This window comes from Acomys minous (assembly GCF_964271855.1).
Source record: "Acomys minous genome assembly, chromosome: 6".
NCBI lineage: Eukaryota > Metazoa > Chordata > Mammalia > Rodentia > Muridae > Acomys > Acomys minous.
Window position 1 is genome coordinate 70,182,925 of NC_140487.1, and position 27,056 is coordinate 70,209,980.

Sequence of the window (27,056 nt, forward strand, 5' to 3'; positions counted from 1 at the left end):
CTCAGACAAAAAACGTATTTGTACATATTATTATTTTTTGCTTCAATTTATGTGTGTTAATTTTTTAAACAGCTACTAAAGTTAGGATACAAATGCTTGTTAAACTGTTATCACCCAGCATCGTAATAACACATGCATTAGGTTCTTCACTAATGTTGGCCTAGAGGTGTCAGGGGAAATAATTATCAAGTATTCTGCGTAAAATTTCGGAGTAGCGCTGGGGATCCTGGATGTGCACAGAGATGCTTAAGTCTCTGTGGTGAATTTCCAAGCACGTTGCAGGATATAGCTGAGTTTTGAGGGGCAGAGCATCTCGGCGCTTGACATCCGTCAGCTTGCATCCCGGCAGCTTAAGGTATTTGAGGTTTTCATGCTGTGTCCTGCCACTGTTCACCAATGCTTCATCTTACCGAGTGAGACTTGGGGTGGCTGCTCAGAGAAAAAGACAGGAAAAAAATCACCGTGGAACAGGAAATGGGTGTGGCGGCGGCTAGTGACTCCCCCGCTGGAGAAGCTGTGTCTGCTCTTCTACTTACCCATGAGTAAGTAAGCCTGCTACTTCCAAAGAAATGCGAGGGCTGAGGAGGTGGCTTGGGATTTAAGAGCATTGGTTACTCTTCTGGGGGACCTGGATTCAGTTCCCAGCATTCATCTGGTGGCTCACAAACATCTGTAACTCCAAGTCCAGGGACTCCATCGCCCTTTTCTGGCCTTCTCAGACATTGCACACATGTTTTGCACAGATGTACATGCAGGCAAAGCATCTACATACATAAAATAAAAGAAAGAGATAGATATTAAAAATATATATCTTATTTTGTTTAAATTTATGTGTATTTATTTTAAACAGCTACAAAGTTAAGACACTAGAGTTTGCTAAGCTATTATTACCCAGCTACCGAATAACACGTGTGTTAGGTTCTTTATGAATATTGGCCTAGAGGTGTCAAGAGAAATAATTACCAAGGTGGAGGGAAGTTTGTGGCTTCCTCCTGTAGAGGTCAAGCTAGTATAGGGTGCAGAGGTGTGAGTAGGTTCAGCCTGCTTGAGGGACAGATGGCCTGGTGCTCAGTAGAAGAGCAGAAACCCCAGGGAGACCTGAATGCTTTTTGAAGAACTCAGGCATCCTTTTGTGGAATACGATGTACAGAACTCCAAAACCACATCTTCCTTCCTTCCTTCCCTTTCCCCTCCCCCCTTCCCTTCTCTGCCTCCTTCTCACTCCTCACCCTCACCTGCTTTAGGTGTTTAGTTATAGTCCCTTCCGTTCTCACTCTTTCCTTCTGTCTCATACACATTTTAAAAGCTCTATTATTCTTTGTGATCTATAAATAACCAAGACCTTCAATATATGCATGCACGGGCAACTGCTTCCCACGAACCACGGCCCTGTGTCATTACGTGAAAATCCCCGCTTACTTGTTTCAGGGATAATGGTTTCATTGTCATCTGCCTTGCAATTTTATAGGCTGGCAAATTTCTAGTCCCAGCACCTTCCCAACTAACTTAAAGTATACATTTAACATTTTCTTTAAAGAAAAAAAAATTCATGCCTGTAAGCCCATCTTTTAAAAGGAAGCCTGGGGCCAATGGAATGGCTTAGGAGATCGCTGCCAAGCCTGACAGCCTGAGTTGGATTCCTAGAACCCACAAGGTGGAGGCAGAGCATGGATTCCCCCAGTGGTACACATGAGTATGTGTGCCTGCACACACATGCACATGTACATAAATATAAAACAATGTCAAAGCAAGCTTTAAAACTTGGAAGACTAACTTCAATAAGATTTGGATGTTAGCTGCTTTAGTTGAACAACAATAAATAATAAGAAGATAAATTGTCGAGCTTCTGCCATGGGTAAGGTCCAATGATATGATGCAGTTCATCTGGACTCCAGAAACCAGTGTTTCCATGTGCCCAGAGATGCTCATGTTCTGAATGAAATTACACCACTCAGAATAATCTATGTTTTCAAACAGACTGTCTCTTTCTATGATTGGAATGCTTCTGGTCCATGTTGAGGAATTTCACCTCTCGTTAAATAAGAAAGAAAATAGAAAACTGAAAGAACAATGTCAAGTTTGTTTAGTACGCTATCAGGGAAAATAAGTGGTCCAAAAGGATGACTGATCTTTCCAGTAACTTCTCAAAAGATTCTTCCACGGAAAAATTCATTTTTATTATGCTTCAGTGTCGGCTCTGCCTCTCAGATGCCTCTCTGTCTTAATTTAGGGTACATATGCACAGACCATGATTTTAAAATGCATTTTCTTTTGTTTAGCAGTCCATTGAAACACTTTAAATATGCAAATGTGCACCCTGATAGGTCGGGCTGGCTTTTCTATTAGCTTGGGAGACAGACTGTCTCCTGTTAGTACATATTGATTGAATTATGCAAAATCTCAAGATTCCAGCTAGAACTGCTCAACTTGGCTTGAGCCTCACAGGGATGCTCTATGTCTTTCTCTTTTTCCATATGTATACTTATTTCCATGTATCTCACTCAACGTATCTCTCCAAGCATGAGTATATACGTTTATGTATATATGTATGTATATCCTAATTTTCCCACTAGCCATAGCATGCTAAACATTTTACGTAACCCTTATTTTCTTTTTTGGTTGACATTATTATTTTTTGAGATCATTTTATAATAATATAATTTCCCTTATTTTTCCAAATGGATCCAGAGAATTTCATTCCTCATAGGTAATTTAGTCACATATTAATGTTAATGTAGAAGCCAGGCTGTTTCCACTCTTGAATATTATGGAACATCAGAGGGAAGTTTTCTGGAGGTGGATTGCTGGGTTAGTTGGGAAATGCTTTGTTTGTTTGTTTCTTGCTTTTGTTTTTGTAGTGATGGTCTTGCTATGTAAGCCTGGCTGCCTTGAACCTGCTGCATAAACCAGACTAACCTAGAACTTTGAGAGATCCTCTTGCCTTTCTACTAAGTGTTGGGATTACAGGTGTGAGCCACCACACCCAGCTTAGGCAATACCTTTCCTGTACTTAGATGTTAGTTCCCGCAACTGACCTACCCACCATCTTTACCAACACCATCTATTAGCAAACTATCCTAACAAGTGGCGTTTTATAGTTTGAACTTGTGGGTTTTTAAAAATAGAAAGTCAATCTGAGCATATTTTGTATTTCAGAACCAAATATACTTCTTTCATGAGAATCAGTGATAGCCTTTGATATGCATGCCTGTCATATACCATATGATTTGTTTATTAACATAGGATATAATACAGCCTCAGCGCATACTTAGAGGAGACGGACCAGAAACAGCTACTGTGATCCAAGTTTAGCATGAAGGGATCCTGTTGATGTGCCCGTAACACATTCTGGAAGGGTCATCAATGGAGATTCCCGATGAGACAGATATGTACATTAAGACCTGAAGGTGATGGGGACAACATGGTGGATATTGGTGGTAGAGGAGGAGATTGCAGGCTCTGATGTGCAAGGATAACAATACTTTGAAAGAGCAGAAGGGAGGTGAGATTTGTACATAAGCCAGCTCCGAGGGAAACTGGGATGGAGGGCCGTGTGAAGAGGAAGTGGGCGAGTCTTCCAGCACGCACTCACATGGCCTTGAAAGATCAGCTACCTACCACAAGGACAATGTGAACTTTACCCTAAGGACGACATTCCATTAAGAGTGGAAGGGTGACATGGCAGAAATGGTTTGAGAAGGTATAGCTACTGAGAAAGGTGGTCCAGGAACTCAAGGCTAGTGATAGTTAATCTAGATGTTTGTGGCTCTTGCCATAGAAGCAGCTGAAGGTCCCTTCTGAAGAGGGGATACCCTTTCCCAGCGAGGCAGAAAGACTAACCTCCTCCAAGAAGCCTGCCTATGAAGAGTCACTAGAAAGATGTTAGGGAAACACAGCTGTGTGTGTGTGTGTGTGTGTGTGTGTGTGTGTGTGTGCATGCGTAGTGCGTGGGCGCACGTGCGTGTGTGTGTGTGTATTGCTGAGCACCAACAAGTAGTCTATCTGCCTTTCTCCCTGGAAATGTCCCTAGCTCTGTCTTATATAATGTATGTGTGAGAGGAATTGCAAACTGTGGGAGCTGGAACAGATTTCAGCTACCTTTGCTCAACCTCCTAATTTTAGTTGGGGCAAAAGAAAGGCAGAGAAATATAAGAATTGGTGTCTGCTCAGGCAAAGTCAGACGGCGACTGCTCTCCTGTCCGCCTTTGCTAATACGTACATCTATCTATCTGCGTGTGTAGTTTGGTTATGCACACCTACTGCTGTGTATAGATCTTTCTCGTGTTTGCTAACAGCAGAGATTTCTTGGGTGAAAAACCTCTAATTTAGAAAATGATCTGTCTTAAATACCTTGCAGCCCATCGTTCAAAATCGCACAGACTTAATAATCTTAGAAACAAAACAAAACCCAAGAGAGACAGGGAGCGGAGCAGCCGTTAAATTCCTACAGCGCACTTGGTTTCACCCTTGGGGTCTGAATCGGTCGAAGCCCCTTTCTGGGCGAGCCCCTCTTCTCCTCATTTTGCGAACCCACAGCACAGCATGGGAACCCACAGCAAGAGGCGCTCAGGTCCTCGCTTTCTGCCTCAGGGATGCTCTCAGCCTTCGGCTTCACCGACGATCTGGTGATCCGATTCAATCTAATTAACAGCTGTTTAGGGAGCACCTTTAAGCTTTTGGAAGGCACCAAGCGAGGATCTGGGTGAGGGCGTTCATGGGTGAAGATGTCCCAACACTCTCCTCGAGAAGGAGAAGCTGGCGCTTAAATCTAACCACCTCCCAAATTCACATGATTAACGAATTCCCCTCGGGGTTCCTACTAATAGTGCTACAGATACATCTCCCCCAAAGGTCCCCCCACGTCTGGAGGTTATTGCTTGGCGCCAGCTCTGATGCTGCAAGGAGGTGACGGAAAAAATGCTGCCTTGGGCATCTGTCATCAGTGGACGGGACCAAGACGTGCCCAGCAGCTCACCAGCCGCTGCCAGGGCGAAGAGCTCCTGGGTCCGGGTCCGCTTCCCTTGTGCGCTAACTAGGGCGCGGCAAGCAGGCTTGCCTCCGAGTTTCCTTTCCTAATGGCCAGTGTTGGTTCCCAGCGCCCCAAGCCCCGCGGGACTTCCCCTCTCTCCCTTAATGCGGTCCATTGCCTGCAGGCAGAGTTCAAGTTCAGCCCCTGCTTTTGCTCTGGATTTAGAAAAAGGAGAGGGGGTGGGAGAATTGGAGGGAGCCGGCTGGTCGGGCGAGGCCGAGGGGAGGCGGAGTGAGGTGGCCTCTGATTGGTTGGGGAGGGGGAGTGGAGGCACGGAGTTTCCCACAATGCCCCGGTGCGGTGCAGCCGCGGATGGATGCTGCGGGAAGGGGCTGCCATTTGCTGCCCCTGCCAGCGGCGCGCGGACCTGTCCGCGCTCCCGCCGCCTCCAGCGCCCTCAGCCCGCCCGGCCTCTGCAGCGGCACCTCCTCGGCTCCCTCCCCGGCCGCCGGAGCGGTCGCCATGAACCCCAGCTCCTCGGCGGGAGAGGAGAGAGGGGCGACGGGCGGCAGCAGCAGCAGCGGAAGCGGCGCCGGGAGCTGCTGCCTGGGCGCCGAAGGCGGCGCTGACCCGCGGAGCGCAGGGGCTGCGGCGGCTGCTGCCCTGGAGGAGCCCGCGGCCGCCGGACAGAAGGAGAAGGAAGAGGCGCTAGAGGAGAAGCTGAGGGACTTAACTTTCCGGAAGCAGGTCTCTTACAGGTAGGCGCGGAGCTAGTGAGACAGGTGCCGCCCAGGGCGGGGGACACTTGCTCTTGCTCCAGAGAGGCACACTTCTGAGGAGTTGGGGTTCTCTCATAGTCTCTCTCTCTCTCTCTCTCTCTCTCTCTCTCTCTCTCTCTCTCTCTCTCTCTCTCCTTCTTCTTCTCTCTAACTCTTGGGTCTTTGCCTCTCCCTCTTTCTTTCTGGCTTTGAATGTTCGTCTATCTGTCTCTCCCCTCCTCTCTCCTGGAGATATGTTGTTCTCATCCTTTAATTCTGGGTTGAAGGGAAGAATCTCCCCAAGCTTCTTTCTGCAACACCCAGGGAGGGGTGCATTTGTAACAGAAGAGAGCACTAAGGTCAGAACAAGATCAAAACCACATCTATGAGTGTATGGGGCGCAGACCCAGACATGCCCAGTTTAAAGAAAAGTCGCCAAAGTTGCCCCTAGGTTAGTGTCATTTCCAGCCCTCCCTCTGCCTTGCAGAGTTCACTGGGTGAGCCTTGGGCACTAACTGGATTGCTGAGATCTGTTCTGACAGGCAGGAGAGAACAAGCTATATAGAAGAGACATCCTTATGGGAGTTCTTTCTTGTCTCGAAATCCTCTTTTAAATACTAGTGAGTTGTGGGTCTCTTCTTGTTAGGTACGTCAGTGGGTGTTGGCATTTTGGGCACTCGTGCTCTCTCCCTCTATCAGTGTGTTCAGAAGACGATGTGAGCAGCCTACTCCCAGGATGTGGGTGAGGGTGAGAAGAGATCGTGCTGGACCTGAACGTGGATTTGTTTGTGACACACGGACAGTGTAGGATGACTGTCTACCCCATTATGTTTAAAGAAGCCCAGACTGTCAGGATCCAAACCAAAGAGAAGACTTAATAGGTCCCCTACACTCCTCTCCCTTTCCCAGGCAAGAGGGAAGGTGCTCAGACTACCCTCACTGGTGATGTTTAGAAGTTGAGGCAACAACCAAGCGTCGATTTATGAAGGGTTGCATTTGCTGGGTCTCAGAGAAATATTTGAAAAGGGGTCAATGAAAGCATCTCCGTAGCCTTCCTCCTTTTGGGGTTAGCAGTCCCTTCTGGAAAAGCCATCTAAAGTATTAAGCCTGTCACACCATGTGCTGTTATGTAAGCGAAAGCAGATGACATAGGTGTGTGGGTTGCGAGGGTGTGCTCTGTGTATGGGGGCAGGTGTGTGAATCATTGGGATCCCCACAGGCCTTGCCTGGACTGGAGGCCCTGTCATCGGGGCAGGTGCTCTGTGTCTGAATGCCGGCTGCTGCTGGTTCCTAAATGTTCTCCATAGCCAGGTGGCTGCTGCTGCACCCGTGGCTTGCGTTTTGTTCTCTTTGCGCAGAGGGAGTTTCCCACCTGAATTGTTCACTTAGTTACTCACACAGTTCAGATCCAAATGGATCTTTCTTTTTTATATTTTCGGTTTCTAAAAATAGGCAGGTGGTGGGGAGTGGGGGTAGCTCTAGGGAGGTATGCGAGGACACAGGCAGTTCTACTTATGATGGTGTCTGTCTGGCTCTTAGGGGAACAGGGACTGTCTTCAGCCTAATTCAGGAGCTGTAAGTTGAGGGGGTGTTATTATGTGAAATACATTGTGGGTCTGGGCTTGTGGGCTAAGAGAGACTCCTGGGTCATTGGTATTCTAGAGGCTCCTCATTGGGCAGGGCTGTGAAGCCAGAATTTGCAAGGGAAATCACTTCTGCTTGCCTCTTGGCAAGGGTCATTCATTCCATCTGAGCCTCTCTCCTGGAAAAGCACACTGTTGGAGCTGCAGCTTTCTGGGTGGCATGGTCCCACGGGCACGTGGAAGCGTGTGTACACACACACACACACAGACATGGACACAACAGCATTTTGCAAGACAGAAATAGTGCATGGTACAGGCCTGCCTTGAAACCCCCAGTGGTGGGGTTTATTTCTTGGATGCTGTTCCTTTTCAAATGAAGTCTCACAGTTTCCAAGGCAGTGACACTTGGCACACACACACAGCACCGCAGGTGGCAGGTCAGATTGCTTACTATCCCCAGGTGTACAGCGCCACTCTTTGTGGGTGAGGATGGCTGTCTCACTCCTCAGGCGATGTTTACAAACCAGCACCTGAGAGCAGTCGTCTCAAAGGCTCAATCATTGACCCCTGAACTCATAAACTGCCCAGCCAAACCAACCCAGACAGTGTCAAAGGCAAGAAGGGCAGGGAGTGGTGATCTCACCTGGCGTGTGTTCCTCCTGGGTAACCTCTGTGTTTTGGTCGCTGCTGTTTATTTTTAGAGTCATAGCAAATGGTCTGCCTGTTTGCTATTGGTGACCCTTTGTGCTGGAGTCTGGGGTGGAGCTGGACCCGATGGTTCTGGTGAAAGGCTGATGAGAGAAGTGTAAGGAAGGGACGATTTGGGTTGGAGTTGGATGTTGGCTCCTCAGGGAATACACTGATGCTTCCATGAATCTGATCCTGAGGATTCTGGGTGCAGCTTTGGATGGGGCTGGAGGGAGTTAATAGAGAGGAGTCAGGAAGGGCCCAGGGAATAGGTTCTGTGCACAAGTGTGTAGAGTAGGAGGCACAGCTTCCGTGGGGGGTGGGGGTGGGTATCGTTTGAGGTGGTGAAGTGGAGCTATGCAGGCAGGTGAAATGTCTTGAAGAACATTTGTAAAATGAAAGTTGGTGTGAAAGAAGGGGGCTTTGGAAGTGTGTGTGTGTGTGTGTGTGTGTGTGTGTATGTGTAGGGGGGTCTCATCTGCTCCGCTTGTTGCTAAGGAACATATAAGCTAGAGTTTAAAAATAAATGAAGAGTGGGTGGGCATATGCAGTGACTCCTGTCTTTTTAGGAACCAGAGCCCTTTACAAAAAGCCTTTAAATAACCGTTTCTGGAGGCAGATTATTCATTTTGCTGACTTTTACTTTGTTAAGTAAAATAAACTCCTTTATATACTCCTAGATTTCCCATTATTATCTTTTCTTTGTTGGCTGTTCTTTTTTTGGGGGGGTGATTTTTCCCCATGAGATTTTTCCCCTATGTTTCAGAATCTGCACCCCAAGAGCGAATAGTCTCTGTAGACTGTAAAGCTAAAGGTGTTAGCAGGAAATGCAAGTGATCTGGCACTTTTCTGTTAAAATTACTACTTCCTTTTTCTTTGCAAATTATGGTGCTGCAACAGATACATAATGTAAATGACTATATAATATGTAGGAACTCTTTTTTTTTAACTGCTGTAAAATTTTAAGTCAGTAAAATGGAAAGGAACTGCTGCCCCCCAGGAAAGACTCAGGAGACACACACACACACACACACACACACACACACACACACACACACACACACAGAGAGAGAGAGAGAGAGAGAGAGAGAGAGGGAGGGAGGGAGAGAGAGAAGGTAGCAAGGTAGCTGGTATTTATGGTGCTCTATTTGTCAGGCAGTATTGTGGGAAGTATTTTAGCATACTGTATCTTTTTTTTGTGTGTGTACCTGTGTGTACATGTGTGTAAGCATGGGTGCACACATGTGTGGGTATATATATGTGTGTATATGTATGAGCAGGTGCCTGTGCAAGGCTTTAAGTTAACATTGCCTTTTTTCCCTCTCTCTTCACTTTATTTATTGAGAAAGGGCCTTTCACTGAACTCGGAGCTAGCTGGTTCTGCCTAGTCTAGCTAGCCAGCTTGCTTTGGGGATACCTTATCTCTCACCCTCAAGTTCTGAGATTACAGGTTGGCCACCAAACCAGGTCAGCTTTTAAGTAGATCTCAGGTATCAGATCTGAACTCCTCATGCTGGCAGGGCAAGAGCTGCGTCCACTGAGCCTTCTCCCCAGGCCTGTATACCGCATTTTATTTGAGCTTCATGGTGGTCCTATGATATGATTGTGAATATTTCTGTTTTAGAGAAAGTGGACCTGAAGTATGGGGCTTGGGCTGGAGATGGGATCTGACTGTAAAGGACTTTCTCTCTATAGTACATCGTTTTGGTTAGTCCCTCAAGCATCCATGTTAGGTTGGAACTCTTTCCGTGTGTGTGTGTGTGTGTGTGTGTGTGTGTGTGTGTGTGTGTGTGTGTTGCCTTTTTATTCCATCCACAAGATGCTGTAGGTTTCCTGCTATTTCTTTTCCTTTCCTTTCCTTTTCTTTTATTTAGACAGGGTCTCTGCATGCCTCTGGCTGTCCTGTAATTCACTATGTATACTCTGAAGATCAGGCTGGTCTCGAACTCACATAGACTTACCTGCCTCTTTCTCCTGAGTGCTGGGGTTAAAGGCATGGGCCATAATGCTCAGCTATCCCTGCTCTTTCTTTTGGGCTGCATTCTTTTGCCTGGGGCTCTTTGCCAAACAGCTCAAACAGTTAGAATTGTGAATCCCCTGGAATCTGTTTTATTGTTCTTTTGTGCGAATGTCTTCTGTCATCTGTCCTCTGGCCTCTACGCCTAGTGCCTTCAGAGACCGCCCCCCACCACACCCACTATTTCAGACCTGGAAATGAATATACATCCATGATCTTCAGCAAAATTGCTTGGTTCTGCTTCTGAGAACAAAACCACCTCCGAGACACCTGCTATCTCTACGAAGACACCCATGTTAGAAGTCTATGCACTTTTAAAATAATTTCTGCAGGTGCTGTGTAGGTGCAGCGAGGTAGAGTGCAAAGCTGCCGCCTTTCCTCTTTGGGCAACACACAGTGAAAGAGAAAGCACGAGCTTGCTTGTGAGGAGGCCTTGGCAGTTACCATAACGTGTAAAATGTCTGTGCAGGAGCTTCACTTTCTTCACTTGAAAATCATGGTGGTCACACTTGTCCTTTCCCACAGGAAGTCAGGAAGTTTCTAGCAGAATACAGAAGCAATAGTAAGGAATATGGAACTGCTTAGCGAAGACAACTGGTGGAAAGAGGGTCTCCTACTCATTGCTTTGATGACAATAATGAGAGTATAGTTGTCCTTTGGTGCTTGTGGCTGACTGGTTCCAGGACCACTGTGCAGACATCCAAGCCCTTTCAGTAAAACAGCATCACATTTGCATATAACCCACTTGCACCTTTTCATAAACTTTTAATCATCTTTATTGCTTAAAGTACCCAATACAATGTTAATGGAATCTAGATAGCTGTCAGATACCATTAATAACACCATGCCATGTTCGGTCCAGAAATAATTAGTTTTCCCCTCCAAATATTTTCAACCCATGGCTAGCTGAGGCTATAGTGGCAGAACTCGCAGACACAGAGGGCTCACTGTCTTCTTGTGTTGTGCTCTGTTTCCCCCTAACAAGATTGTATTATTAGAGGGCAACTGAGGAGCTGGAAGCTAAACAGGCTTAGCATGGCTGGCATAGGCACGGCTTTCCCTTGCTCTGGAGTTAGTAGCATACAGGGAACATTGTCTTTTCTGGAACATCAGCGTGTGGCGTTCTTTACAAAGCCAGTTTTAAACATCTGTGCTCTGCTTCACCCATTTGGTAGATGATGGCTTCAGGGTGAGATGGAAACACTGCCTCTAATTTAATGTCTGCTTTCAATCATTACTGAGGTACCACTAAGTAAGCATTGGCTTCCCCATGAGGGATGTAGACCAGGTGAGATTTCAGATTAACTGTTGTCCAGAGCATGTCTGCTGAGACTGATCAATGAGAAGTTAGGTTTGATTTGATTTTTTTTTCTTTTGCATAGGAGAGTTCTTACGCTGAGAGCCCCGCGGAGTTGGGGGTTGGAGAAGTGGGATAGCACTTTACTGGTGTTCAACTCTGTTGTGGCAACAGTGATATTGCCTCAGGGGGCCAAATTAAATTAGAGGAGAGCTAGCTCTTTCCAACAGTCTACTTTCTAATCTGAGCAAATGAGGACTCCCAGGGAGTGCCAGCCTGGTCGTGCACCTCTCTGGTCTCCTGGCTGGGATCTTGGGTACTTGTTTTGTCTGGCGCATCCAAGGCGTACATGGAGTCAAGACCGCTGTGAGAGCAGAGGCGTCTGGAGGAACCACAGCACCTTCCCCAGCTTGGGTTGGCATTGGTCACACTGGCTCTGTGGAGACTGATTATTTCTTCCGAGTACGTATCCTGTGGTTGTTGCTGTGCCCGTTCTTTTGATGGATGCTAGAAGGTGGAAGTCATTCGCACAAAATAACAGAAAAACGGATACCCGGGGAAGATGAAGTTTGCACAATTCTAATCGTTTGAGCTTGCGGGAACATCTTACCCACCGCAGCAAACCAGGGTAGTGTGAGAGATTAAAGAAATAAAATACCAAGCTCTCTCTGATCACAGTGCTCTCCTAGTGCCACTCCGGCTTGTGCGCCAGCCAACTCCTCGTAAGATGGGAGCTCCAAGGGCCCACGTTCAGGTGCTTCTCACGTGGGTCCCTTCAGATAACTTTGTTAGGACTCAGTTGTGATTTCTTAATCTGGGAATTAAACCAGAGCTTGAACCTGTCAGTCATCTTCCAGATGGTGGTAGACAAATTATATATCCTCTTTGAGGCTCAACACAGACATCTGTAAAATGGGGTCATGGCAGAATCAGCCTTTGGAGGCTTAGAGATGAAGGGAGTTACATTATGTGAAAACTTCAGCTGGGTTAGCTGCCCTGAAGAATCTTGTTCTTCTTGATTAGTAGGTAAAAGATAAATATTTACTGAATGAACAACTTAATCATCAACTTTAAATAATTGGCTACTCTTGCCTCTTTTGGGTCCACTGTAAATTCCGTTTTCCTGTCTTCTGCCTTTCTCTCATGTACACTCTGCTCAGCAGGCCAGAGCAGTGCTGCTTTCCTCTCGGAGTACCTGCTCCAGCCACCTAGCCAGCTGCCGGAGGCCTGAGGAGGGCGGCAGAAGCTCTTCCTTACCGTCTATTCGCAGCTTGTCAGAGAAAGGGCTTTAATTTGCCTTCTGAGCAGCACTAATTAGCTCTCTGGTTCTCTTTCTGTCGGTCTCACCCCTTTCAAGGGGGCAGCATTGATTTTCTTCCCAGGGAGTTTTCTGTCCACGTTTCCTTCTGTGAGTAGAACTTTTAAACCCAGCATTCCTGGGGTCTGTCCTGACTACAGTCCACTCTTTCCGGCCACTCTAGCAACCTAGGCTCTGTGTTACCTCATGCATCTGTCCTTTAACTCCATCTGAATGACGTGTGTGCTTGTGAGTGTGTGCACGTGTGTGCACGTGTGTGCACGTGTGTGTGTATGTGTGCGCGTGCATGCCTGTATGTGTGAGGCTATTTGAAGAATTCTTTAGCTGACTCTGTGACTCTGAGCTTTCGCTTCATTTATATAATTTACTTAGTTACAAAGCCACCAAAAGAGTGACGGCTACTCTTCATACATGTGTCTCCTGTACAACAGGAGAGGATGGCTGGTGAGTTCCCCAACATCTCTAGTATTCAAAAAGGAGTAGTCTGGATCCAGCTTGGATTATTCTAGAGAAAAGCGAGTCATCATGTCAGCTGTATGCACACTGGCTGAAGGAGGGGGCCATCATGGCAAAAGCCATAGGGAAAGGTCTTTGCAGGTAAATGCTGACACTCTCTTCCTAGTCCCGAGTTTTGTGAACGTTGAAACGGAGCGAGCACCATTGTTGAAAAGGAATGTCTCGGTTCTTGCATCAAGCCTCTGTGAGATTTGCTCAAGTGGAGACTTGCTTTTACATTTTTAGAATCACAAATAACCTTCTGGAAAGGACTGATTCTGGCGTTGCCACATGCGCACTCTGGTGTTTCTTGAGTGTGGGGAAGCACTCAGAGCTTAAATAGTGGCACCCTCCTTCTCACCCTTTGAGTGGTGCTTAGGAGCTGAGCTTCCGAGCTTTACCACTTAGGTCCACACAGTCACGTCTGCCTGCTTGCCGGGTGCTCTTCTGCACGTCCCTTAAGGCCTCTCTGTGCCTCAGTTTCTCTGCCTGTAAATTGTTCAGTATGGCGGTACTCACCTTGTAGGAATATTTCTAGTTTAAGTGATGTGATGCAGTTCTGGTCCCCACAAAGCTAATGCGAAGGTGCCGTTATCTATGTGGAAGCCCAGTGGCAGAGCACAAGAATTGGTTACCATTCTTCAAAACAACTGAACATCTGTCCCATGTCATGACTGACAGTAAAATAATTCAGATAATATGGACATGAGGTAGACGGATCTATATTAAGATTTGAAAACCTATGGCTTTTGGCATTTGTGGCAATGTAGAATTTCTGCTTCTGAAAAGTAGTTCATTCTTACCAGGCAGTGAAAAAGGATTCTGCTGCTTAGAGTTCTGGAGACAGGAGCAGGCAGAAGGCAGAGAATAGAGAAGCCAAGCGGCATCTGTGTGGATGGAGTCAGGGTGCAGTGACCCAGGCTCCCGCCTGGCCATCTGAGAGCAGGAATGACAGGGAGAACTGGGTGTCAGCAGTGGCAGGGCTCCACAGTATCAGGAGTATGTGCTCAGATAAAGACAGAGCTGTCGCCTGTGATTGCAGGACATGGAACATTCCTCTCCCACCTTGTCCTGGTGACGTCCTCTTTATAGACACAGACAATGGCTGACTGGCCTGGCCTGACAGTCCGACAGTGAAAAGCAAAGCTTCACTATTCTGGATTATTTCAGAAACGGGAGACTCAACCTTCTGGGATGTTCTGTCAGTGAGCTCAATGAGCCCAAAGAAGAGAATTTATGTTTAAAGAAATTAAGATGGTTTTATTGTTGAATAACTTATTTTCCCCAAGAGACAAAGATAAGGCAGATGGCCACTTTAGTATATTTAGTATATAGAAGGTAGATTCCTTAAAGGGACTAATATTTATTAAAGTGTGTGTGTGTGTGTGTGTGTGTGTGTGTGTGTGTGTGTGTGATGTCAGATCTCTGGAAAACTTATTATTTTTTGCATGTTTGTGTCTGTGGGTGTTCACATATGAGTGTGTGCACCTGTGTGTGTGCCGGTGCATGCTCACATGTATGTACAAGACTTTGATGACAGGCATCTCTTTTGCTTGGTCTGCACTGTGCACAGTGAGGCATTGCCTTCTTACTTGAACCTGGGGCTCATTGATCCAGCTAGTCCAGCCAGCTCTGTGTAGGAGTCTGTCTCTCCCTCTTGAGCAGGCTGCCGTGTCTACCTGGCATTTACATATGCACCAGGAAACTGAATTCAAGTCCTCATCGTTGCACAGCAAGTGTTTAATGATGGAACCGTCTTCCTAGCCTCCTATAAAATTCATTTCTACTCAAAAACCTTGAAGGCCGATAAGAAGATAAGAAGAGCTTTGCATGAACTTGTGCGGCAGCAGTTAAAAGGGAGTTTCATGAGGAAAAACTTCTGGAACATTTCTCAGGCCAAAAGGACTAGAGATTTAATCACTGTATGTGACACGTTTGGAGGCGAGACACTCAGATGGAGAGCATTCCCTGTAGAGGGTTTTGATGGAAACGCTTGATTAAAAATAGACTCGCTCTTTTAAATTGACCCCTTGTCCTTGTAGAGACTGAGCTGTGACATGCTCTTGCCTTTCTCTACTTGAAATGCTATCCCTAGCATTGAAGGAAGGAGAAAACCATGGGGGCCATTGGGGTCACCTGCGCCTGCTGTACAAAGCACTGTAGCCCACATGGCTTGTAGATGGCATAACGCTGGAGTCTCAAGTCTGAAACCCGGTGCCTGGGTGGTCCGGTTCTGGGGAGGGGTTTCCTCTGGGTTGCCTTCGGCTATGACCTTGCTGTGTTCTCACATGACCAAGAGAGGAGAGAGCCAGAAGTGGGGTGTGCTTCTTCCTAGAAGGCTCCCAATATTGTTGATGAGAGGGCATCACTTTTCCCCTCCCAGATACCCAACTTCCTGCCATTTATTCCTGCAGGGTTTAGGATTTTAGTATGGGAAGGAGATGTTAGTCCTCCATGGAAAAACTAGGGAGGACTTTTATGTATGTGTGTTGTGGGTCTGGAATGACACAGGCATGGCTGTGTGGGGTTTTTTTTGTTTTTTTGTTTTTGAGGGGATAAACACAGACATTCAGCCCACACCACCAGCACACCTTACATTCTTTCACAGAGCCTTGGGAAGTCGCAAGCACTCCTATTTTTGTCATCCCCATGGGTCTCTGAACCAAAGCAACAAAGGCAACCCGTGTACTTCTAAGCTCTCTGTGAAGTGCAGGGCCAGGCTTCTCCGGTCAGACACCTCCCCACCTGTCAATATTAACCAACCCCAGTTACAAGTCTTACTCGGGAGCTGCTAACCGCTCGGTGTACAGCATTTTGCTTAACTTGTCATTGGGAAAGAACCACTACTACGTCAGTTGTATTGATGAGGACGGCAGTTTTTCCACGGTCTCACACACACAGCTAGGTGAGTGGCACGTTGTGTTTCTCTTCACATGCTTCTCGCTCCTTCTCAGCATCGGTGTGCAAAGAGTCATTTTCTCACAATTTAGTGTTTTATTAGACCAACCTCCACAGGGCAGTGTGTGCGGCATGAATTTCAGCAGGCCTAGATAGGCCTCGCCCAGACTTGGAGAAAGACCTTACCCAGGGGCCATCGGCATGTTTGTCTTTTGCCCAGCATAAGACTAGGTGGACACCTGCTGCTTGCATGCCCCTTTAAAACAAGGCGACCTCTCCGATCCATGGCTTGGGGAAGGTAAATTAGCTTCCTGAGACTCAAAAATGATGGCGGCCATCCAAACCTGGCACTGGTTCTTTTACATTCTACCTGCAGGACAAGACCCCATGATTTGTAGTTAGATTGGAGCTTTAAGGAAGATGGGCAATGGTCATGAGCTAGGGTCCAGTAAAGAAGTTAGGACCAGGGGTTGGGGATTTAGCTTAGTGGTAGAGTGTTTGCCCAGCAAGCACAAAGCCCTGGGTCCTCAGCTCTGGGCGGGGGGTGGGGGGTGGGGTGGGAGGGGTGGGGGGGTGGGGGGGTTGGGAGTTAGAACTAATGAATATATGCGTGTGTTTCGGGGCTGGAATGGTAATCCCCACTGTTCAATGGTCAGCATTATATATCCTTGGAAGAGGTGGGCCTTTCACTTTCAACCAGTGAGCTGCCCAGGCTGCGAGTGTTTGCACTCGTTTTCCCACAAGCGTGTTCTTCAGAGCTTATACTGTGTTCATGTGTGCACTTAGAGACACCTAGAAGGTTCCAAAGCGGCACATCAAAAAACCTGAGTCATTTTCACATTTGAAGAAAAACCTTCAGAGTGTCTTGGGAAAATAAATCTCTAGTTCGAAAATAAATGTTGAAGCTATTTAAAGATTAAAACAGAAGCTTTCTATGAGCCAGTACGAGACTACTTACAACACAATCCAAGGGATTTTTCTCTTAAGACCAATTTCTGGAGATTTCTTTAACTGTTAATACCAACTAAATTTAGGTTACTTAATAATAATAAAAATGTGTGTGCTGCATCGAGGCTTAGCGTTTCTAAGCCCCTTTCACTTCAGTGATCTCATTTTAACTGCAAAACAATCCCAGGCACCCTGTGTTGTTTCCACAGTCAGTATATACTGAAGGAAGCAAAGCTGTGGCAGCTCGGTGACCTTCCTTACGCGCCTCCGGCGAGGGGCACTGCCAGAGCCGCGCTGGGTCTCGGGTCCCACCTTCTCTTTACCTCAGGCACTGTTTCCTCAAGTGACTCTGCAGAAGGATGGCCAGCGACACCACCTTCCTGTCGACCGTGTCTCCCTGAATCTCTCCACTAGTGCTCACAGTGGCCAGAGACGGATCCGTGACCAGCTGGCTCACACCGAATCCATACAGCAGGGATGACCTCATCGACGCCCCATTATCCATTCCTCGTCTGTCTAATACAACTCTTACGAGGAAAGGGGAGGAAGTGCGAAGGGGTGGGGGGAGAGAGGGAGATAGTTGGGCTCTTCCTTTGCATTAGTTGCTAAGCAGCAGCCATTTCATTGTGAGGGAGCTCCAGTTCAAGTAATGACATAGGTTTTCCAAGAATAGCATGTCATTTTTATAGCAGCTGCATTTCAGGTCTCCACCAGAGCACATGCTCTGGCGGCTCAGTGACTTTAGGGGGAAGAAATAACCACCTCGACTTTTTTGCTTTGTAGAACTCATGGGGGAAAACTCAATCTAGCTAGCTGATCACCTAATTACCAGACTTCCATCTCCTGCACGTGGCGAACGGTCAGCAGTAGGAACAGCGTTGAGGATCTGGAGTTCTCTCCAGAAAAGAGAGCTGAAATGCAGGCGTGTTGAAGCTACATTTCATATCTCAACGGGATACTCTGATAGTTTAGAATCCTAGGTTGTGTGGGGTCACTTGGTCTAGAACAGAATTTGGTTGCCATGAAAGGGTGGGTTTGTGGCTCTAATTTCATTGTGTTGTACGAGACTGCCCCCCCCCCCCCATCTATCCTGAGAGAAAACACTCTTAATGGAGTAGTTGGGATGCTTAGAAACTGCCTTTAACTTCCAAGAAGTTGCCCTCCCATCTAAGGCGGAGTAGCTCTTCCAGGAATTAGAAGCAGTGTCTGGAAACGCTAATATGTGGAGGCATTCGCAAATGGTAAACGGTTAGTCCCATCTTGCCAGCCATTGATGGCCCTCTCAGACGTCTCTGCGTGCTTCATAACTGTTACTTGAAATAGTTGCGGGGAGGCAGCTCTGGTTACAGGAACTCATTGTCTCTGAGACGGAAATCAAGTCAGGCAGTGCTGATGAGGAGCGGATGGAGATCGGTGACTCCCACCTGGTACCACGCCCCCCCCCCCAGGAAGACAGATCCAGGTGTCTGTCAGGAGAAGCATCTGCCCTTGGCACCTCTCAGAGCTGCACTAGTAACATCAACTGAGTCCTACTGTGTGCTAAGTTAAGGCATCTTACCACGTGCCACCTATGTATTATTTCAGTTAATTCTTATAGCATCTTTATGGGGGAGACACTTCCACAGCCCATAGATGTATAGAACAGGAAACTGAGGCACAAGATAGTGAAATAACACTTAAGGCCATCAAGCTGGGATCTGAATCCTGCAACATCCCAGCTAGTGTAGTGCCCTTAGGCACGGCTCTCTTCCTTATGCCTGTATACACGTAGAAATGCAGAATTCTGATCTGTCTTGAGGGGATTACCCCTGTTCTGTTGTACACTGCATTGCTGGTGGGGTTTGTATATTAAAGGTGCCTGGCCCTTAGCAGGAGCAGGGATGAGATCCTTGGTAGCTATTGGGTGGTGGTGTAAGAAAGGCTCACTCTTACCATGGATACCGCATAGGGCACACCTAAGACTTGTGCTTGGGCAGCCAGACTCCTTTGGACTGACCCACCTGCCCGTTTGTCTGTTTCTACCAACAATGGATTAGGGGGATAATTCCTGTTGCTCCTTACCTTTCTTTTATCTCCAGCACACATCACTAGCCCTGCTCTTGATTTCCTCATTGCCTACATTAATGACAGTTGTGTTTTCTTGCTTGCAACTAAAAAAATTAAAAGGAAAAACAAATAAATGTATTGACTGTGGTCTTTCTGTGTTTTCTGATGAGTGCCTTCCATGCCAGAGAACTGTTGTTAGCGACATAACCTGTGCCATTGATCGGGTCTGATTGTTAGAGATTTTTTTTTCATTATAGGAACAACAAATGTATTTTGTAATGGAATATATAATGGAAATTAGCTATTTTTTTCCCCATTAAAAGTTTTATTTTACTTTAAATTAATTGGTATGTAAACGCGCCTGCGTACTTGGGGATGCAGGTGCCCATGGAGGCCAGAAGAGGGCGCTGAATCCAGCTCGCTAACCCAGGCCTAGGTGGGCCACTTTTATGGGTACTGAGAACTGAACTGAGGTCCCCTGGAAGAGCAGTATGCACTCTTGCTGCTTAGTTACTAGCCTTTTCACATTCATTAAAAAATATATATATTTTCTTACTAATCAATCAGAAAATTTTCATCAGTTGTCTTTATATTTCAAGTTGAAGGAACTGAATATTACTGGGAGGAGGCGGGGCATAATTGATTTCAAGTCAAAGAGCTAATACTAGCTGGGCTTAGTTCCAAGTCACCTGCACTCCCCATTTACCCCGTCCTGTACTGCTTATTACGCTTGTTTGCCAAGCCGGTCCTTTGGTTTTTAGCTATGGGGATTATGTTTTCCGTGTTGGCAGGCACTGCAGATAACTCTCCCCCTGTTTCTATATAGTATGCCTTCACATGTTTAAAGTGCGAGCCCATGTGTCTCTGTAGCCCTCCTTTCTCTAGACCAAATCATCTCCATTTTCATGCTTATCCTGCTGTATCCACCTTCACTCTTGTCGTCGTCTCTGATTTGACGATGTGTCATCAAGTCCGTGGTTTTCTTCATAACAATGGAGAACTGAACTAAGGACGTGGTCTGACCAAGGCTACCGCTGGCGTCTGTAAAGTGTTTGTTCACGTTGGAAGTGGACACGTTCGCACCAGTCCCGTGCTGCTTCTGAACCCAGTCAGCCCCAGAGCAGGAGTGGAGCCTGTGGTGAGGAGCCTTCAGGGTTTTCCTCTCATCGGATGCTCCTGCTCTTGGTGGGCCCCTGTGTGGCACAGCCTGAACTGTTAAGCACTTGGTTCCTTCAGCGCAGCCCCCTGCCTGTAGCTATGGATTAGCACGGGTGCAGGCCAGTTGCTGTAAGACCCCACTGGAGAGCACGTCACCAGATCACAAACTCAGCCACCTGCTGGTGCGTTTCCCAAGTTTTGTTTAGGCTGCAGCGATTTGACTTGCTATTTCAGTGTGGCTAAATGTTTGCTTGACTTGACCAGCTTTCTAGGTACGTCAAACACCAAACGCTTCTAGAATGTTTGAGACTTATCCCTCCGCTTACCTGGTCCTCTCTCCCCGTCTCCTCACTCTCTACTCTCCTTAAGAAGAAAGGGCATTTCTTATTTCTGTCATCTCTATTTCCCAGACTATGGCTGTCACTATCCTGTCACTATCCTGTTAAGGGGTAGTGGCTCCGGGAGCCTCAGTTTCACTCTTCTGAGGGTTCCTTTAACTCCTTGAGAAGTGAAGCTCACTCACCTCTGGAGAAGCTTCTTTTAGTTAACAGTTGTTCTCAACCTGAGGGCTGCGACCCCCCTTTGGCAAACATGTAGCTCCAAAAATACTTGCGTTACTATTCCTAACAGTAGCAAAATTACAGCTATAAAATAGCAACAAAAATAATTTTATGGTGTGGGGGGGGTCACTACTCATGAGGAATTGTATTAAGGGGTCATAGCATTAGGAAGGGTGAGAACCAGTTTTAGTCAGTTGACACTAAACTGATAAAGAAAGCTAACTGTACTGGGCTGAACTTATGATTGGTGACTGTGGTGTTTTGAATGAGAAATGCTTCCCCGTAGGCTCAGGATTTTAAATATTTGACCCCCCCAGCTGTTGGAGCTGTTTTGGAGGTGGTACAGTCTTGCTTGAGGAAGTATATCACTGGGACCTCACTTCCTGTGTCATGTTGTCTCTCTGTCTGTCTGTCTACCTATCTGTCTCCCTTTTTTGCCCTCCCCTCTCCATCTCATTCATGTTGACGATGTGCTCTCTCAGCTTTCTGATCTGGCTTGCAACCATCTTGCCTCCCATCTGTGGAACCCTAGGCCAAAATAAACCCTTCTTTTGTTAAGATACCTAGGCCTGACCAGTTGTTACAGCAACGGGGAAGTCACCATTGTAATGGTGCGCTTTGCCTTGAGTGTAGCGTTTTACCATTTCAGCACTAGGACTGTGCTGTCATACAGAAGCCATGGGTCTCCTCTGCCTTTTGAAGCCAATTAAAATGAACTAAATGCAATACCCAGTTCTTGGTCATACCAGCTACACGCAGTGTGCTTGACAGCCAATGTGCACAAGTAGTTACCATATTACGTGGTACACCATTGTCTTCACTGTAGAGTTCAGCTGAATACTGGTGGTTTGAGGGACCCACTAAAACACTAATAGATTGTAAGTGCAGACATCTCTAGCCAGTCTTCCTTGAATGTACCTTGAGTAGCAGAGATTTTGAACTAGTTCTCTAGCTAGGACGTCATATTTTAGGGAGGTAAGTAGGAAGGAGAGATCATTCTAGGTTATGGAGAAAGTCATTCTAAGTGTTTCTCATCATGCCTCTGCCACATGTTCCTTCCCTTTAAACTGCGGTGGTGACTCACTTCCCAAAGGATGGGGTCAAGGGGTCTGCCTTCTCATCTCCCACATCACTGAACACCTGGAGCTCTAGACATAAGCGACCCTGATTGGGCAGCCTGGAAACTTTACTCTCTGAAGTAGCTCAGCATGTGACAATTGCTCGTGGGATGGTGTGAAAGATGAACGTCCATTAGGAAGTTTCTTGAAATTCGAGCAAGACCATGGTCTGAGATGGCAGCCTAAACGTGGATTCTGGACGAGCAGCCTCAGTCTGTGTCAGTCATAGAGGCTGCTTGTTTTGCTGGTCTGCTGTGTGCTTGTTATTCATTCTGTGTTTCATTGCTCTCCACAAATACTTGGTCTAAATTCCATGCATGTGAGTCTATGTGTGGACTTAAATGCTTAGTGTGGCTCATCTGGTGCCTGGAGAGAAGACTCCAGGGTACTCTGTGACGGGCTGCAGGGACAGAGCAAAAGCCCCAGGAAAAATCTCTCTTTCTCCCTCTCCCTCTCTCCCTCTTCTGTCTGTCTGTCTGTCTGTCTGTCTCTACCTGTATGATGTCTCTGTGTCTCTGTCTCTCCCTGTATGTCACTATGTCTCTGCCTCTGTCTCTGTTTTTGTCTCTCTCTGTCTGTGTGTGTGGGGTGTGTGTGTGTGTGCTCGTGCGCGTGCGCGTGTGCGCGTGTGTATTCTCTGGTGCTTTGAACTGCCAATACTGCACACAGGGGTGTTCTAAAAATAACCTCAGTAATGCGCAGCCTTCGCTGAAGGGAGCTGGATAATTTGTGAGGATGATGAGTAATGGCGAAGGAGAAAAGCTTTAAAAGATGAGAAATGAAAGACACGGATTTCAGTGGTCTCTCAGGCTCTCCCCCCCACCCCCATGTACCGAGCGCCTCCTTTGAAGCCTTGATATTGAAAATGGGGAAAAAGTACTTACGATGAAAGAATCTCTGTGAGAACCATTGGGGTTTTTTTTTTCCTTACCTGTGTTTTATGAAATGAGCAGTCCCTTAGATAAAAGCTTAGCTGCTTTATAGGAATAGCCATGAGGTGCTCAGGTGCTACATATGCAGTGCTTAGTAGGAATGCAAAGTTGGGTGGCGTATGACTTGTTCTCAAGGTTTATAAGTTACGAGGGAACCACGTGACAGTGTACTGGGTGCCCACTCTGTGTCACACTGCCGGTTTATGCTGATTGAGAGAAACACAAGAAAACTTAGAAGTTCCGGAAGCAGCAATTTACGGTCCAGTGAGAAAAAGAGGCAAAGCATTGAGCTGCTGTTATAATCATGTTGGACTATAAACACCAAGAAAGGGAGATGCAGGGGACAATGTGGAGGGACTCAGAGGACATGTGCCTGTTCAGACCCAAGCCTCTGGAGCTGGCCATGGGTACATGTGCCTTGAGGGAGGAAGAGGACATGGCCAAGCCAGTGAGAGTCCAGTGACTCATTCACATCACCGAGGCAATGGAGAAAACCTTTCCTAGGTTCTAAACGGCAAGGTAGAGACAATCTTTTGAAACACAGTCCAATGACTCCTAACCTCTTCTGAAGATCTCTGAAAATAGATCCTTTGATTTTTTTTTTTAACCTAGAAATCCACACACAAAAGGATCTTCGCCAGGAGTCCTAGCTCCTTTGTACTCGTTAGACAGCAGAGGGTCGAGCAAAGGTAAACAGCAGGCACAAAGTGACGTGCGTGCTCTTGTTTGAGTTTCATGGACACAGAAGAGGGGGAAAGTTAGTTCTGTCTGCGAGAAGTTTTCTTGGGCCAATGGCTTTGAAGAGTTGATACAAGTTCAGCAGGAAGCAGTTGGGCCACTGGGAACAGAGTAAGGAGTCACTGCGGGCACTGAAGGTGGCCCAGAGATGGGGGTACCTGGTACATCAGCATAGCAGGGCTAGCTGAGACCAGCTTTGCTTTGAGCGGGCAGTGGGAAGTAAGGCAGGCAAGGCACGGGAGGCCTGGAGTGTCATCAGAGCTGCAGCTGACAGACTACCACAGAAAAGTACCACTCTTCCCTCCAAACGAGGGCTAGCTGTTGTCTCCCCGAAGCTGTTGCTGCTTCTGGAACCACTGTTACTGCTGCAGCGGCCATGTCTCCAGACTCATCCCTGAACACTCCACTGCGCACAGAGTTTTCCTCCTGCCCCCCAGGCCAGGAAGAGGGAAGGAAATCCTCATCTGTGTCGTGGCCAGGAGCGGAGAGCAAGGCGCTCTCACGCTTCGGAGGCGATAGGTGGGGGGCAAATCCACTCTTAGATGAGGATTTGAGAAAGACGGAACAGCGACAATGTGACTCGTCCTCCGTCACAGGGGCCTCTAGTCACACACTAACTGGTGTGTTCGGATTCGATGCCATTCATTCATTTTTTCAGCACAGCTACGTTGCCTCAAGTTCCAAAAAAGCTGACCACGTGGAGAAATTGGGAAGCAGCTATGCTGCTGGCCAAGAGCTTCACTCTAAACTAGTGGGGATAAAGTCTCAAGTTGTGGATTTTTTTTCTTTTAATTGTGAGGCAGTTCGTCCCCCATCCCTGATTCTAATGCCTGGAGACTACTAAAAAAAAAATTAATGGGAGAAACGTATGTTCTGAATGGATGAAGAAATAGTAACCAAGTAGCTTAAACATGTTCACTGTGAGCCGTGTGCACTGGTGCACGCATTTAATCCCAGCACTTGGGGAGGCAGAGGCAGGCGAATCTCTGTGAGTTCTAGGTCAGCCTGGTCTACAACACAAGTCCAGGACAGCCAAGGCCACACAGAGAAATCTTGTCTTGAAAAATATAAAACAAACAAACAAAAACAAAAGAATGAAAAAAAACTCTAAAACTATAAAAACCCCCAAAACGATGTTCCCTGTTGAGGTGGTGGTGGCCTCTACATGAATGAAGACCGACTGGGCCGGTTAGTAGAAATGCAGATGATGTTTCAGGGCGGAGAGCTCTGCATCCACCTGCAGGCCGTACGTTCTTTCCAGACCTAATCTTTAGCAAATGGATGACAACACCGTGGGGGAGCCAGTGTGACGGATTCTCTTCCTGCTGGATTTCATGCCTGTTCCTGAGGGACTCGGCCGACGCCCGGCACGGCCTCTGCATTACGTACATCACATTGCCCTCATCCGAGAGCTGGTTTCCTCCCTGCATTTTAGAAAATCATCATTTTCTCATATAAATGGAAAATAGGGAAAAGTAGGTAGAATAAAGAGTAATGTTGAGATCAAAGTAAGTATTAGCATGCAGGTAAAAAAAAAAATCAAATCTTGGTTTAAGGCCATCCAAAAAGGTGAACAGTTTGCCTCCCTAGGCTCATGAGGCTTGCCTGCGGCAAAGACACATCCTGCCAATGAGATTCAGAATTAAGGAGAGGAAACCAGTTTTTAACTAGTTGATAATTTAGACGCAAGCAGTCTTAATAAAGCTGGTTTTGCTTTATGGCAGCTCAGAGGTAGAGTCCTTACTTGGCATGCACAAAGCATTTGGTTTCATCTCTCATACTGAAAAAAAAACTGCTTTTAGGGACTCACAATTTTTCTCTCTGATAGTCTATTTAAGATGCCTATTCCTCATTCTCTAGACAAAGGGGTAAATATACTTGGGAAACAAGTCTACCGATGTGCCTCTGGGTCTTGTGGGTTACAAATCACTACGGCCTCCTACCAAGTGTGACTGTGTTGTGGGGGTGAGTGCGTGTGTACATGGGGCGTGTCACTTTCTCTATCTGAGACCTTTCTCTGATGAGTGAGCTCGTGTGAAACCTACTGTCCAGGATGGTTGCTGGGACTGGCAAAAAGAAAGTAAGCACGTGAGAAAGTGTCTACCTAATGTCAATGCTCCGTGCATCGTCAGTGCAGGCCATCTGCCTCTGAGCTTCCTGAAGATGCTAGACTTCTCAAGGCCCTCTGGAACATAGGTTTGCTACTGGTATGTATCATTTTGTGGCTGTGCATCTGTAAGTGTGTCATTCTTTAGTTTGAAAGTATATTTTATATTTATTTACTACAAAAAAATGTAATAAAAGTAACAAACGAGCAAAACTTAATATACAAGTCAGTTAGAACGAGAGGGTTTTGTAGCACTCCTTTTCCACATCTCTGCCATTTCTGTTTCTACAAAGCTTTGAAGATGTATGTGCCGGTTAGTTTTTGCCAGCTTGATGCAAACTGGGAAGAGAGAAGTTCTTCAGATTGGCCTGTGGGCACTGTGTGTGGACCATTTTCTTGATAAGGATTGAAGTGAAAGGGCCCCGCCTACTGTGGGCAGTGCCACTCCTGGGCAGATGGTTCTGGGTGGTGTAAGGAAGCAAGCTGTGAGCCAGCTGTGAGAGGCAAGCCAGGAAGGAAACAGAATTCTTGTGTGGTGTCTGCTTCCGTTCCTGCCTCCCGGTACACTTGGAAGTTTGCTTCAGTTCCGGCCCCCGCTCTTCTCCATGGTTGGTCACTGTTTTACCACAGCAACAGAAGCCCAATTAGGACAGATTCATTTTGTGTGGATTCTGCCTTATTGATATTTACATGTAATATTCCACTAAGTGCCATTGTATAATTTTTCTTGGTAATCTTTTTTTTTTTGGAGGTGAGGATTTAGGTTCATAGTACTTACTCTGCTTATTTAATATGCTCATTTATAATTTTGTTTAAATCACTAATAAATGTCCATATTACTAAGAACATTTGCGTCTCCATAACTAAGCCTTATGGTACGCTATGAAGTCTTCCTATTTTTGTACTATTGGTCTCATTTTAAAAGCTATCTTATGAACGCTTATTCCTAATAGTTTTATAGCATTTAAATTTTATTTTAATTAATTAATTATGTTTTGTGACAGTAGCTTGCTATGTAGCCTAGGCTGGCCTTGAGTTTGAATTCTTGCTGGCTTAGCTTGCAAATTGTGTGTCGCTGTGCCCAGTAAAGCCCTAACAGGACCCTGTGTCTTCCCTATGCAGTCACATTGAGTGATGGTATGCCATTATTTTCCTTTTAGACATTCCTTCTGCTTCTCTTTATTATTTTGCCCTTTCTGGACTGTGTTCACACTTCCCTCATATTGTCCCATTATCCTGATTTCCCATTTTACTTCCTTGGTGGCTCTCTCTCTCTCTCTGTTTTTTGTTTCTTCTTTTTGCATTTTAATATTTTTTGTTAATGTCTATTTGGTGGAGCACACAATTTTTACAGCATGAGCAGCATCCTAAATTAATTTTCCTCCCTCCAAGGAATTCTATAATATATTTCTAGATGACTGCATTGT

General features: G+C 46.4%; 1 protein-coding gene across 7 annotated transcripts in view; it reads left to right on the plus strand.

The window, feature by feature from the left end:
* The first annotated feature begins 5,318 nt into the window (after positions 1–5,318).
* DGKI (diacylglycerol kinase iota) overlaps positions 5,319–27,056 on the plus strand; it is a 443,272-nt gene continuing 421,534 nt past the window's right edge. For all 7 annotated transcript variants that reach the window (XM_084786170.1, XM_084786172.1, XM_084786173.1 and 4 more), the window contains exon 1: positions 5,319–5,727. In XM_084786170.1, coding sequence (XP_084642296.1) covers positions 5,342–5,727 — 386 coding nt within the window. In that variant the 5' untranslated portion in view covers positions 5,319–5,341. The remainder of the gene's footprint in view (positions 5,728–27,056) is intronic.